Source organism: Parasteatoda tepidariorum, chromosome 4, assembly GCF_982258835.1.
Source record: "Parasteatoda tepidariorum strain Cologne lab strain chromosome 4, Ptep-v5.0, whole genome shotgun sequence".
NCBI classification, from domain to species: domain Eukaryota; kingdom Metazoa; phylum Arthropoda; class Arachnida; order Araneae; family Theridiidae; genus Parasteatoda; species Parasteatoda tepidariorum.
Genome location: NC_141758.1, coordinates 36,537,353 through 36,552,767, shown reverse-complemented (window position 1 = coordinate 36,552,767; position 15,415 = coordinate 36,537,353). Strand labels below are relative to the sequence as shown.

The 15,415-nt window shown below is 30.4% G+C and overlaps 2 protein-coding genes across 3 annotated transcripts in view; one reads left to right on the top strand and one right to left on the bottom strand.

Moving 5' to 3' along the window:
• The window catches only part of LOC107448326 (E3 ubiquitin-protein ligase UHRF1), a 41,390-nt gene extending 37,496 nt beyond the window's left edge, over nucleotides 1–3,894 (top strand). For both annotated transcript variants that reach the window (XM_016063476.3, XM_087160922.1), the window contains 2 exons: nucleotides 1,354–1,452; nucleotides 1,632–3,894. In XM_016063476.3, coding sequence (XP_015918962.1) covers nucleotides 1,354–1,452; nucleotides 1,632–1,778 — 246 coding nt within the window. In that variant the 3' untranslated portion in view covers nucleotides 1,779–3,894. The remainder of the gene's footprint in view (nucleotides 1–1,353; nucleotides 1,453–1,631) is intronic.
• Nucleotides 3,895–6,065: 2,171 nt separating this feature from the next.
• Nucleotides 6,066–13,095, bottom strand: LOC107448284 (uncharacterized). Its single transcript, XM_016063426.4, has 4 exons — nucleotides 12,868–13,095; nucleotides 10,782–10,946; nucleotides 7,369–7,542; nucleotides 6,066–6,246 (listed from the first exon to the last, which is right to left on the bottom strand). Exons 2-4 carry the CDS (start codon nucleotides 10,924–10,926, stop codon nucleotides 6,110–6,112), a joined length of 456 nt encoding a protein of 151 aa, XP_015918912.1. The 5' UTR covers nucleotides 10,927–10,946; nucleotides 12,868–13,095; the 3' UTR covers nucleotides 6,066–6,109.
• Between the last annotated feature and the right edge of the window lie 2,320 nt (nucleotides 13,096–15,415).

Here is a 15,415-nt window from a genome sequence, read left to right as displayed (position 1 = left end):
GCATGCTTTTCACATTGTTCTATTCAGCGTTTTCACAATTCATTAAACAATCTATTTACTTTGGCGTACCGTCGGTTCATAGCGTATGAAAGCGCTATTAATTTGACAGGTTTGATGAAATTCCAGCAAGTTCGCGTGTGCGTCTACTGAGCTGGGTTCGGTGAGATCATTGCACTCTCATGTGCTACTACTCTATTGCATTTTGCAGGATATTTTCAATTTTAGGCTTCATTTTCCACCTTCTGAGATGGAACCAAAAAATCTCTAGATCATTTTATAATGTCTAATATAATCAAGAAAAGAGTTCTTTGTCAGAAACTAGTTGTTTTATAGTGATCATGTGTGCGTCTACTGAGCTGGGTTCGGTGAGATCATTGCACTCTCATGTGCTACTACTCTATTGCATTTTGCAAGATATTTTCAATTTTAGGCTTCATTTTCCACCTTCTGAGATGGAACCAAAAAATCTCTAGATCATTTTATAATGTCTAATATAATCAAGAAAAGAGTTCTTTGTCAGAAACTAGTTGTTTTATAGTGATCATGTGAAGTCTTTAAAAATTATTTTGCATTTTGTTAATGTATATAGTGCTTAAAAATATTTTTTGAGTGCTTGAAAAGTACTTATAAGGTGCTTATTTTTTGTTGAAAGATTTGGCTACGCACCCGGATAGAGCCCTGAGACAATGCAGGAATATTTTGAAGATGATTAGGCAAGAAATAACTTTAAAAAACACTTCATTTTCTTCATTTTATATTCCAATTTTTTATTAAAATTTTACATAAGTTACCTAATGTCTGTATTCAGCAATGTTTATAAAATGTGTGTTTATTTCTATCATCTGTATTCAATCTGAGGCCTGTCCAGGCCGAATTTACTACCGTTTAGCGGTACCTTCACAAATTCAACTTTAGGAAAAACGGTAGTTTCACAAAATAATGTTTCTTAAAATTTTATTTTTGTATCCCTTAAGAAATGATAAATCCATATTTTTGTGTTGATTTTTTAATATAGTTTTTAATTTTTCACAAATTATGTCTAAATTTTCACAAAATAGGTACCTTTCAGAAAAACCTAGACAGATCCCTGTCAATAAAGTTTATGAAACTGAAAAAAAGTGCTTAAAAGTGAATATGTGAATTCCCCCCCCCCCCCTCAAAAGTGATTATTTTCATTGTGTGTTTGTAAAAAGGGCTTAGTTTTCAAAAAGAATTTTTTTTTAATTATTTTAATTATTGAAATGTGCAATAAGGTTTTATGCGAGGAATACTTTCTTGGTGTCATTTTGAAAAACTGTGTAACTTGTAGAATTTTTGCGTGGATTGTAATTGTTCTATTTATTTATATTTTAGGAATTTTTGAAGAAAGTAGAAAGTTGTTTTTCCTGCATTTGCTGTCAGGAAGTTGTATATAATCCAATAACAACTGTTTGCTCTCACAATATATGTAAAGTAAGTTGATTAAAAAGTATTCTCTAGTGGTGAACAGTAAAATTATACAATAATACATTGACCTTTTTCCCTGAATATGACATCAAGTTTTTAGATAGACATATAGTTATTAACTGTACAATGTTTTTCATAAACATGTATGTAGGCTATAGTGGCTGATTATAATATTTTTTTTTCAGTCATGCATGGGACGTTCCTTCAAAGCTGAAGTGTATAGCTGTCCAATGTGTCGCCATGATTTAGAGAAAAATATTCTTAAGGATAAAAATGAAACTCTACAAAAAATCCTCTCCAGTTTATTTCCTGGTTATGAAGCTGGGCGTTGAGAATCAAGCTTTGAGATCCATTTTAAAATAAGAATGTGTTCGTATGAACCAATGCCATATTTTATATTCTTAAAATAATATTATTTCATTTTGTTGTGATGACAATTGCTTACCTTTTTTTATTCTTAATTGCATATTCATCTTAGCATCATCAAATTGTGTTGTTGTCCGGGTTAATGTATTCATGATTTTTCAAAGTAAAATTTTAAGAAATCTAATTTTTAAAAATTCTTTTTTCCACTTCTGCCTATCAAAAGCTCAGATGAAATGTATTACTTGATTGATGTGATACTTGATTTCTAACGAAATGTGATACTTGAGCTCTGTGATACTTGATTTCTAACTAAAATGATTGAAATTAATATTTAATAGACAGAAACTGGATGCTCCGAATTAATAAAACATTTTGATATAAATCAGATTTTTGAATTTTTTTTTTTCGTTTATCACTCAAAACTCCAAAACGTTCTAATAATTCTTAATATCATTTAAATACAATACCATAATTAAAATACTTAATATTTTTAACTGAAATCTTTAAAATTATTATTGTTTTATGATTGCAAACTAGTTGCTGAAAAAGCAAAATCAGTAATTTTTATGCCAGATAAACACCCTTATGAACTGTAATGATTGACAATTGGATATCCAATGAAATGTAATTAATTTAAATCAGATAACATTTTTAAAAAAAATAAACTGCAGTACCTCGATAAACCAATTTTCTCGTGTGACCATTCATTCCGAACAACCGATCCGGAAAAATGACTCGTTTGGGTCATCATAAAATTCCATAAAGGCATAGAAAGTAATAATGAAGTAATGAACTTGAAACTTTATATGATTACAACAAGTATAAAACATTTTAAAGGAAAAGATTAAGTACTTAATAAAAAAATATTTAGGAAGCAATAAAAAGATAATTAGGAACATTTATGTATTTAAAATATGTAGAAATGTTTGTTTGAACAAAAAATTTTCTGTTCACTGCAAAAAATAAATATTCGCATTAACAGATTCCTCTTTTTTCTTCTTTTTTTTCTCGGTAAATTAAGATGAAAACAGAAAATGTCTCATTGTTTCAAAGGCTTCATGGCACTCTGCAGATGTTTCTGGTAGTTGTGATTCCATTTCGCCGTCTTTATCTGCGTCATTTTACTTTTCAGTTTTTGAAATCATTTTTTTAACCGACATCAGAAGCTTTAACATTTTCATATGCTGATACATAAACATCAAATGTGATAATTCAATATTTCCCACTAGCTGTAATAAATCCTCATTTTCTTCTCAAAACAAAAGGGCTTCAATTTTCTTTTTCTTCTTCTTTTTTTTTTATGCCAGTAAAATTCCCGAATAATATATGCAGAAGTCTTCTAGTTACGAAAAAGTTCTAAACCGGTTTTGTTTACATTATAAAAATAGCATTTGTGATGAGACTATTGAATTGAGATTATTCATATGGGAAAACAAAATATATGATAACGATGAATCAAGATTCAACTATATTTTAAATTGCTCATGACAGAGTAAATACTATGCATTAATTATTTAAAAAAATTTAAAAGTGCATGTATTTTAACAAACATTAAACTTAATGAGTAAAACCACTTTTATCCACGTTAGATATTTTCTTTTGTTTAATTTATTCTATTTTGAACATTAAATACTTCACATAAATGACCTATCATTATTTCTTTGTACTAAGTCTACATTATCCATAAAATCAGACTTCTAAAAAAATAAAAATTACAACCCTAATAGATTTATAGATAAAAATATTTTCAACTTAAATCAATGATTTAAAAAAAAAAATAGTCAAATGATTTAAATCAATCTAACCCTAGTTGTTGAGGAAAATTTTAGATTTTTAAAGTCTAAGTTATGTGTTTATCTTAACATTTAATTGTGTTGTCAGAAATTATTGTAGATTTTTTTTTTTTGTGTATTAAGTTCTGTTGGCATCTTAACAACATATTGTGTTATGACTGATTGCAGATTTTTATACCTTAAGTTGTGTTTACAACTTAGCAGCATTTTATTGTAGTTGAACAAATGCATATTTTATATTAAATAATCAAATATTTTTTGGAAATAAATTCAGAAATTGTGCAATTAACCTCTGTGTATACTTTAAATATTTGTTTGTTCTGTGTTGAAACTTTGGAGCAATATTGTTGCCATACTTTTTTCCAAACGATGAAATTTTTACATGAAAATATTCATTAGAATTGTATCCACAAAAGTACTTTTAAGTTTCTAGAATCTCCACTGAATAACCGCACAATAAGCGGAAACATAATAATACCTTTATTTTATATCCGTCACTGAACAGCCGACCCAATTTTGGGTTTACAACTACTAATGTTAAACTCTGTAGTCTTGTAATTTTGAACCAATCCAGATGACAAGGAAACTCCTGGATCAGTACGCCCAGAGATATGATTTGTTATGGTAACATGCAGGACTTTGAGACTCGACAGATTTAATGTGCATCAGTCACCATTTACTACACGGGGAGTCTTCGACCGAACTAATGCCTTTATTGAATTAGAAATGTTTTTGACCAAAAATGGTCTCTTAAACAAATTGAAAGTGTGACTTATCATTTTAAGCCAGTCATCTGAGAGAAACATATTGGAGTAAAAAAAGCACAGAATATCTTGAAATCTGAAATCCAGCCTCGTTGCAAAGTACTATGCTGTCACATATTTTTTTTTTTTTTACTATATAATGTGGTTCAAAGTTAATAAAAATCTCAGAAATAAAATCAGGGTAGTTTTCAAACTGTGATTTTTATAAATCTGGAAAAATCCGGAAATTTAAACATCCGAAAAATCAGGGTAAATAAATAATGTTAAATTTAGGTACTTTAAAGTGAGATGTAAAAAACTGTTACAAAAACGATATATATATATTTTTCGGGGGGGGGGGATTGGTTTTGTAATATATTTTTTTTAAAAATATTTTCATGAATAATAGCAATTATAAGTGATTTGTAATATATTTTATGCAAAGGAATAAAACTTAACTGAAATTGAAATTAATTATAAAACTTTTACCACCTATTACGAAAATCGATAAAATAAGTCTGAGGAATGGATTTTCTTTTCCTTGGTATTTGTATCCAGCCTCAAAAAACAATTGACCCTAATATAATCGTAAGTTTTATTCTTGATATCGAGATCTACCCCCAAAATTTCAGTAATTAGAAATTGTAGTTGCACACATTTTATTCAGCAGCCAAGAATATGAGGAATTTTGATTGTAGTGTAGTAGCTAATTCCACGTGTGTGCATGGAAATGCTGCTTTCTGAATGCATTATTCATTTTTATTTTTGAAAAACTGTCCTATTATTGAATCACAAAATACATAGAGCAACAAAAAGATTCACGTTTGTTTTGTCTCGGATTTTTTTACACCCGAATTCAGCTCAGTTTTCAAAAATTCTGAATTATGAATTTTATTATCAATGTACACAACCAGATAAAGTAAAAGCCATCCAATCGATTAAGCTATCAGAAGATAGCTACCCCAAAGGGTGGCAGGCCAGGTAGCATTAAAAAATAAGGATGACCTCCTTTCAGATGGCAGGATGACTAAAATAATTAAAGGTGACTAATTGAAAACAACTTTTATTTGATAAACTCTGGTAGAAAAACAAACCTTTGTGACATTACTGGGCTATAGTACCAGGAAAAAGAAGCTATATAAATTTTACCCAGCTCAAAACAGATGGGCATCAGCTCATTTGCTACGTAAAGGTAAGGCAACTGATGCTTTATGCTGACCACATTGTCATCATCATGCTGTTGGTCTTGAAATTGTGGAGCTATAACATCAATGACCCCCTCGGCCAGCAACTTGCTGGCCGAGGGTAAAAATTCTGCTTCGTTGGTAAAAATTCTGCTTCTGGCTCTCACTGACGTAAAATATCCTCAGTGGTAGACAGAACTGGTAGGTTTTTGGGATTTTACTCTCCGTGTGACACAAAAGCATGTTAGTTCCATCAAAAAGTTCTTTAAGAAGGCTAGTTTGTCCCAATACTTGATCCAAGAGTTCCCTTGTCTTCTAAATGGGTTCAAAATTACTAGGCTACGGAGTTGAACATTAATAGTCGTAAACTCAGAATTGGGTTGGATGTTCAACATTGGTTATAAAGCATAGAAATATTCCTCTACTATTCACTGAATCACTTTTACTATGTATGATCCATATTAAACTCTATATTTAGTTCTTGTTAAATAAAATAATTTTTTTTTCTACTGCGTAATATTGACACAAAAAAATTATTCCAAAAAGGGAAGTTTGTTTATTTATAAAACTTTACACTTCAGTTCAAATTCACATATCTCTGTTCGTAAATTGTCTCAAATTTATTGCAATCGAAAAATAAAATCAAAGACCAAAAAGATCCTAGAAACGCTGGAATCGCAGCGACATACCATCCTTTATTTTCCCAGTGAAAATCTGAAAATAGAAATATTATGCATATTAAAAAATAAGTGGGTAATGATTCATTATTATTCATAATTAATCATAGTGTAATGATAAATGTGGTTATTTAAATTAATATTCGGTTTGGTAAAAAGAATTCTTAGCATCTGCTGTTCTCTTTAATAGAATTAAGGAGAAATTTTTAAACTATATGTTCTTTAACTTACAAACTTGAACTTATGTTATCTTTTATTCTCTTAAAAAATTATTTTAAGCATTGCTATTTATTTATAGTTATTTTTACAAAAGAGTGAGATTATAATGTATTTAAAATTTCTGACAAAGAATATTTAGTCATATTTAAAGCTAAAAGATTTGAAAAAATTCAATACCTTTCGAACAAATTAGAATTTCGAGGAAAAAAAAATCTTGTACTTCATATATAAAGCCGATCATTTCAGCTCATCTATTTTGAAGTCTGTAATTGCGTTTCAGCGGGCTGCAAAGCGGTCCGCATATTATTTTTCTCTATTAGTTCAAAAGTTAATAATTCTTCTAATTGTAAAATAAAAAAAGAGACTTTTTTCATTCCGTCCTATTCCCTGTACTTTTCTCTACATGCCTTCATAATTTCAAGTTTCCAAGTATAGATTTTGTGCATCAAATTAAAATTTAATGTAAAGAAAAGAAAGAAAAAAATCTGGGAAAAAGTACTTAAAATTGTAATACCTTTCGAACTAATTAGAATTTTGAAAATAAACTCTGTTAAGTTCATAAATAAATATGGCTTTTTCAGCACGTCTGTTTTTCTCTCTCTGTAACTGCATTTCTATGGGCTGCAGAGCGTTGTGCATGATATATTTTGTTACAAGTATCACAGTTTATAAATCTTGTACTACTTATTGATTGTTAAATTTTTTTTATTTATTTCATTGTTCACCTTCATAATTTCAAACTAAGTTAAGTAGTTTTTGCTCAGTGGTAGTATCATTTACGTTTTATATACAGAGGTTTTTTTTTTTTTGGGAACACTTTGAATTGTAAGGTATAGAAAATTGTAGCATGGAGTTCTCTCACCAATTTCGGTTTCAATTTGTAGAAAAGACAAACACTACCACCTGTAATACAAAAATAAAAGTTAAAAAAATACTGTACCTTGTTTTTGTGATATAGCAAAATAAATTAATACTCCTCCAACGACAAGTAATGCAAAGGCTCCAACAATTCCTAAAATTTTTATGATTTTAACAGTTAAACGACCAGCTTTTTGCTGCAATTGATTCTTCATATACAGAACATGTAAACGCAGCAAAAGGACGCAGATTATTTCTAGAAAAATAAACATATATCAGTTTTTATTAAGCAAAAGAACTGAAATTATTTATTATAATACAGGGCTGATTGTGCTCCGGACAAAATCCGAATTTTTCGCTAACAGTGATTGAAGATCCAGAAGTGTAAAAAAATCATTGATCATAGTTTCCGGAAATCAAACTTTCAGAGGTGGAACTTAAAAACCCAGTTTATTTTATTTGTTTGTAGGGGAGAGCCAGAGAGATACTTTATAAGCTTATATTCATGATTAATATTCATTTTTTATCAGTAAATAGTTGTTGTAATCATAAACTGAAAAAAGAAAGACATATTTGTAAATTTTAATTACTTCTCCAGGTCATCATATGTTATGTGTAAAATTTTAAATATATTTTAAGTAAACTTAAGAAATATTGAGAAAAACGAAGAATAAAATCTTGTTTAAATTTTTTTCTAATTTTTCAATGTAAACTGTTTTTTTTTTTTTTCAAGAAATTTTCCGGAATTTTGACTTGGGCTCACAATCTCCCCTGATAATATATCAATGACGACTTTTTTGAAAACTTACTTATTAGAGGCCTATAAAAATCATCACAACATCTATCTATAATTGTAAGTTTCTAGTGGTAGAGACATTCAAAGTAGAAACATTTTTGATACAAATTTTGTTTTCAAGTCTAGAATTTTGAATATTTCAGACAATTCATATCAATTTTTGGTTAATCATAACTAATAAAGAATATTTTGGTCGATAAGAATAACCAATCTCGATATTTTGTGAGTGATATGTAGTTACCAACCAAGAATAATACTAGCTTTCATCCACGAATTCAATAAATATTTCGATATTGTTCTTGCATTATTGCTTAGGATTAATATAATCAGATTTAATCTAAGTTACAATTTCTATTGAGTTTTTTCACTTTTAAAAGGAATTCATAATTATTTTTTTAAATTTATTTATAAAATAGTTTAATTATATTTAAGCACGTTTTGTTAATAGTATCTTAATTTTAACGAAATGAACGAATAGGTAGATTTAAAAAATAATCAAATGTGCTTGAAAAATGGATAATTAAACATGTGAATATAATATGCAACTATAAAAAGTAATAAATGAGAATTTTATTTGTTCACAATATGTATTGATAACCTTATATTATATAACATATTCAAATTGGAAACAGTTTTTATCTCTTTTCAGATAAGGTGACTAAAAAACTGGTAGTCCTAGAAAAAAAAATTTCTGAAAGAACATTTGAAAACTTTTTTTAAACTATTTCTGTTAAATGACTCTTGTGAGGGATACTAAAAGAAAACAGACATTTTTTAAATTCTAAATAGATAAAACTTCTTTGAAAAAAACGCGCTAAAAAGCAGCAGAAATTTCAAAAAAAGTAGCAATAAGGGAAACGAAGGAAATAAAAGCCGACGTCTTCAGGGGGTACCGGCCCCAGTAGCCATAAAACAAAACCATTTCAAATTGAGGGAGAAGTAAATTCCTAAATTAACTCCCTCAGTACCCCGATGGTTTTGTATAATCAGGGATGAGATTCTTCCGCGGATTTCCGCTTTTTTTTTTCAGATTTTTCCCGCTAATTTCAGCTGAAATTTTTTTTTTGCACAAGTTAAAATATTTTATGAGGAATTTAATTTTCCACTGAGTGAAATTATTGAAGTCCTTATTCCTCCCTCTGAAGTTTCTCTAAAAATCATTTCCTTGGGATAAAACTGGTTGGCCTTAATACAGGGATGAGATTTTTTTTGTCTCTCGAATTTCAGCCTTTTTATCAAAAACTCCGATTCTCTAAAAGTTTCTTTTTCTTTCTTTTTTTTTTTTTTAAATATCCCGCTTTTTTTTAAAAAAAAATTCAGTCGTTGAAGTAAAATAATTTTATTTATTTACGATTTTCAAAGATATTTTTACTTATATTAGCTATTTTCTCCGATTTCACGCACAGAAAATAAGATTTTCCGTATTTTTTATCCGTCGGCGGGATAGCTAGTATTTTCGTAATTCAGACGTCGCTGCATTTAAAATGAATACCTAAACTAGAAATTTAATCATACCTAGAAATTTAATTACACCTAAAACTAGAAATTTAATCTAAATAATTTAGAATTAAAAAAAATTTGTTTTCTTTTAGTATTGTAATTTTCAAATTTGGTTTTTGCTGCATTTTGCGCTTTTTCTTATTTGAAAAATTATTTAGATTAAATTTCTAGTTTTAGGTGTTTTCTAAATATTTTAAAACGTCAAAGGGGTTTTGTTGGTTGTCTAGGTTTTATATGCCTAATTAAGTATTTCCTTTTAGGTTTATTTTAATTCAATGCAAAGTAGTTTTTTATTTTCTGATTATTTTGTTTGAGTTTCTTTTCTAAATTGGTTATTTGTATTTCATGTTTTTTCCCGAATTTCTGTACAAAACCATCGGGGTACTGAGGGAGTTAATTTAGGCATTTGCTTCTCCCTCAATTAGAAATGGTTTTGTTTTATGGCTACCAAGGCCGGTACCCCCTGAACATGTCGGCTTCGGTGGTCATATTTTTATTTCCTTCGTTTATCTTGTGAGGGATCTTTGCTTAAGAAATATCAATTTGGAATCATAAAGCAGTTAGTTTTCTAATATTCGTATAGTAATTTTTTACTAATAGTTCTTTAGTTTCTTTATGACGCTGGTAAGGCTAAAGACTTATATTTTTAAAAATTTTGATACAAGTTCTCAATTTATTTCTGACATCTAATCTCCCGTTCTCCTTGTTTTTCGATTATATTTATTAACTTCTTTTTTATTACTTTTGATATCAAGTCAAGCGCTAGCTCATTATAAAATGAAGACCTCAAGAATGAAATTTTTCTACAACGGGTGGATAGTCAATCATCATTTAAAGTGGAGGGGGGGAATCGCGAAAACTTTCTAACCAATCAGAATTACGAAAAGAACTCTCGTTAATTTTCATAACTCTTCAAATTTACACTCAGTAACTGCGTTTTTGCAGTCCATCACGTTGTTTACATGACAATTTTTACTAAAAGTTAACAGTTAATTATTATAAAATATAAAAAATTTTCGTTCCATCTCTTTACTCCCTTTACATAATTCTACATATGTTCGCTACTATGGCGCTTACAAATTTTTAATATAGAGAGAAAGGCTGTTCGTATAATGTAGTTTTTCTATTTGAATCTAGTCTGAAATAAGTTTTTAAATAAATGAAGTGAAACAGATCATAATACGTATTTAATAAATTACCTAAATATAGAGATGTATATGTAGCTGCGAAATTCTGTTTCCAAGCAGAATAAAAAATTCCGAAGAGAGAGAAGAAAAAGGATGCAACCAATGGTATGAATCTCATCCACTGCAGACTTCTGTCTGAATCGTCTGTCGTCATCATCTTTACAGTGATTCAAATATCTAAATGCATAAAAAATTTACGTTACTGACTAAACAATGACTGGCATTTTAAGGCGAAGTATGAGAATTATTAAGAATTTTACTTGCTAGAAAGGCGAAAGATCTTTCCGGGAATTATGATAGCATGGTAGTAGATAAAAAAAACTGACCACCTTAAATAATTTTTGATTTAATGATCGGATCTTCACATTCTATAACTCCAATGAGTTATAGAATGTGAAGATGGTTCGAAGAGGTAATCTGAAATATGCTAATTAGTGATGACTGTATTTTATGTTACGAAATCAGACGCTAAAACGTACTTTCTCTGAATAAACATACCTTTTTTTTTCTTCGACGGATTGAGATTTCTGACCCCCCATATATAGCTGCAATAGTTTGGTCAGAAGTGCACTTCAAAGTTTGAACTCTTTAATGTTAATTTCATTTTATGCGTGTTTCGCTATATGTCGAGAACTTTTGAAGCGAATTGAAAAAATTTTACGCACAATAATAAAATGTGTTTATCCAAAGCTAATTCCATGCAAAAAAAAATAAATATTTATTAATTTATTTAAGAATGGTCGAAAAAATTTTGAATATTTAGGTTTGACAATTTTTTGCATCATTTTAAAGAATGTAATTTCATGTAGCAAAATAGGTCAAATAGTTCCTGAGAATTCGAATTTCAAGTATCTGATTTTTTTAAAATTCCATTGCTCAGGAACTATTCGACTGATTTTGCATTTTGATGTATAAAATTACATTCCTTAAAATGATGTAAAGAATTGTAAGCCTTGCAATTACAAGTTTTTTCGACTCTTATTTTATAAAACTACGAGGACCATCTCAGATTGTGGCTACACCCTATATTTTGGGGGTCAGAAATCCGAATTTGTCAACAAAAAAAAGATTTTTTTATTCAAAGAAAGTACGTTTTTATGTCTGGTTTCGTAACTTAAAATATCGTCTGCACTTGTTAATTACCATATTTGAGATCACCCCTATGAACCACTAAGATTGAGTCCTGGAAAGTCCTGGAAAAAATTATACTACTAAAGAAAAGTTCTAAAAATGTCGTTTGCTCTTCCGACCAATCTCGTGCTACTTCATAATTTTTCGCTTGTGTTACCCTCTAAAAAAATGCTTCAGAGGATTTTTTAAAAGCAAAGAAAAAATAATCTGATCAGTGATAATCTGATCAAAAGTTATTCAGTTATTCAAAAGTTATGGTCCGTTTTTCTTTTCTTTTTTTTCCCTCACTGTATATTGTCACTGTATTCTGTCTCTCTAAGGTTTGCTCTTTCGTTTTGATTCATAGTTGCGTTTGAATTTATGTTGATCAAGAAAAAACTAATACATATTTCTTCTACATTAATGCAAAAGTTATATTCATTAGTTTTCAAATTAGATTCAGAAAACACGTTGAACCTCAACTTTTGGAGAGCAGTTGTGTAGTACCACCGATTGGTTACCTGCAAGTGACGTTATCGTAGGTAAATAATGGCATTTTTCGATTCAGACGCTAATCAGGTTCGACACACGCGCGTGACGTCTCTCGCAGGTATTCAATTAAATCGTATTTAAATCACATGGTTAGACATAATCACTCCACTTCTCGAGTTGCAAGTACCCATTAATCGTGAGCCATTATGAGTGATCGCTTCGATCCTTAATTTTATTATTATTATAATTTCCATGTTTATTGTATTTTTTATTTTTTTTAAGATAACCCTAATATGTTAAGATAACCTTAATTGTTTAAATCAAAAACAGAATGAGCGTTTTAATCGTCGTGAAATAGAGAATTCATAAAACTAACAGTAATATTACGTTTATCAATCTAATTATAGTTATAACCATGAAACTAAAAGGTTATATTAATCAATATCAGAAAGAACATATTTGCCACACTACCTTTAGGATATAGAAGAATACTTACTGCACGATAACTCCAAAAGTGTTGAAATTCTTTCTTTCTTGGGTATTTGGAATAAAAATTTCCTACATGTTTTCACACATAAACTTCACGAATGATGGAAATTACTTCGTGTTTAACGAAGTACTGTATATCATTTACTGCTCTCCATATTCCATGATAATGACAGATTTAAACTAACACTGATTGAAAATATCGCGGACAATTCATATTTGTGATAAAGATTGTCTGCATAATTTTATCTCATTGTTTAATGGAAACTTAATCTTATCATAATTTCTTTCGTGTATTCAATTTTTAGAGGTGCTGGGAAACCATATAGATAAAACTATAGAGATAAAATTAAAATGGAATTATTTTTGAATTTCGTTCCATCCATTACTTTTCAGAACGCCGTTTTTTAGATTATGAAAAGAGCGCAGAAAGAAAAAAAAAATGGACCACACTGAATTACTTTTGATTAGTGATTGGATCTTCACATTCGGGGTCATTCTTAATGGCGGCTCGAGGGGGTGACCTCAAATATGCTAATTAATTAAAGTAGACGATATTTCGAGCTGCGAAATCAGACATAAAAACGTGTTTTCTCTGAATGAAATACCCATTTTTTATGGATTTGCGATTTTCAACTTCAAAATATGAGAGTTGGCGCGCTATTTGGAATTATGGAACTATTCGACAGATTTCGCTCAAATTTTATAATTTGCCACATAAAATTACATTCTTTAAAATATAATGTGAAATATTGTATACCTTACAATTCAAAAAATTTTCGCCTTTTATTAAATTTAAAAAAAAAAAATGTTTACTAAAGGTTCTTTTATGCCTGGATTTATCTTAGGATAAACGAATTTTGTACTTGTTTTTAAATTTGCTTTTAATTAGTTAAAAGTTCTCGCGGTATGGCGAAATACGCAACAATTTCAATTAACATTAAGGCATCCAAACATTGCTGCGTTTTCCTGACCAAATCATTGGGACCATATTTCCCAAATTCGCACTCTTGGCATTTCTGACAAAATTAAATTCCTAGTGCACTTTAGCATCCAAATAGAGTCTCGGTGCTGCCATCTAGTGTGGCAGAAACTAGATGTCCAAATTAACATGACCAACGGTATCTCACCCATTGTGGTGGTCCTGAAAGAGTGGATACTTCCTCCGGAGAACCCACTAGGTCTGCGCATCGGCAAGACTGATTGTGCAGCTCATTGGAAATAAAATAAAAACTATTTCCCTAACTGCAGCTATCCCACATAATTTGGGGGTCAAAAATCCGAATCCGTTGAAATAAAATATGTTTATTCAAAAAAAGTGCGATTTTGTGTCTGATTTCGTTGCTTAAAATAACGTCTACACTAATTAATTAGCATATTTGAAGTCATCCCTTCAAATCATTAAGTCCTACAACGTGAAGATTCGATCATTGCGTTAAAAGTTATTCAGGGTAGTCCTTTTCTCTTTTTTTTTTTAACGCACTATGCATATAATTTTGTTTCAATCATTCTGAGTCCCGCAGTGGACTGATCGTTAAGACACGGTTCCCAGCAGATCACCGAAGTCAAGCATCACTGACTGCGGTCCGTAAGATTTCCGGGGTTTTCCTCTTCATGAAAAGCGAAAGCCAAATTGATTACTGAAATACTTTTGAAAAATTTTAAATGAAGTGGATAGATCGTAAAGACACGGTTCCCAGTAGAATACCGAAGAGAGCACAGGCAGTCAGGATACGAAAGTAGGGGAGCCATCCCCTCTGCAGAGGATCAAAATTGTGATGGCATGTCTTCGGATCATCCTCCGGGATGTTTCTCGGACTGACGCCAATAGCCCATTGTGCAGCTCTAGTGCGATATAAATAAAGTACCTACCTATCTCAATAGCTGAGAGTTTTTTGGTAGTTTTAACCTGTGTAATTTTTAAGACGCAAGTCGGGGTTCTTGATTTTTCCGACCACCGCCTTCCAATTCTCTCCCTGCATTAAAACATTTGTATGCTATATAATTTTCAGGGGTGTTTTCATTAATTTCCATAATCGAACTTGCAACTTTCTCTGTCCCAAACCTCCTCATGCAATTTTATTTATTAATTGTTGCGCTACATGTTTATTTTACTTATTTATTGTTACACATCACCTCTGCAGAGGATCAAAATTGCGATGGAATGTCTTCGGATCAGCGAAAAAACTCTCAGCTATTGAGATAGGTAGGTACTTTATTTATATCGCACTAGAGCTGCACAATGGGCTATTGGCGTCAGTCCGAGAAACATCCCTGAGGATGATCCGAAGACGTGCCATCACAATTTTGATCCCCAGAGAGGATAGCACCCCTGCTTCGGTAGTCCGACGACCTGCAAGCGAAGTCGAGCACTTTACGGTAGAACAATTTAAAGAGGAACAATACTGCACACCCTCGGTACCCAGCAGACTGATCCAAGTGGTCACCCACCCGCATACCGACCGCAGCTAGTGATGCTTGACTTCGGTGATCTGCTATTGTTTAATGATAAAAGTTATAAAAAAAATTAGAATTTCATGTTTCGTGGTTAATGTAAG

What these genes read in the sequence shown, in the direction of transcription:
- LOC107448284 (XM_016063426.4), bottom strand. Translation starts at nt 10,926, where the DNA reads ATGATGACGACAGACGATTCAGACAGAAGTCTGCAGTGGATGAGATTC. An exon ending in ATATACATCTCTATATTTAG is followed by an intron (nt 7,543 to 10,781) that starts GTAATTTATTAA and finishes TTATTTTTCTAG; the next exon opens with AAATAATCTGCGTCCTTTTG. An exon ending in TGCTATATCACAAAAACAAG is followed by an intron (nt 6,247 to 7,368) that starts GTACAGTATTTT and finishes TTCTATTTTCAG; the next exon opens with ATTTTCACTGGGAAAATAAA.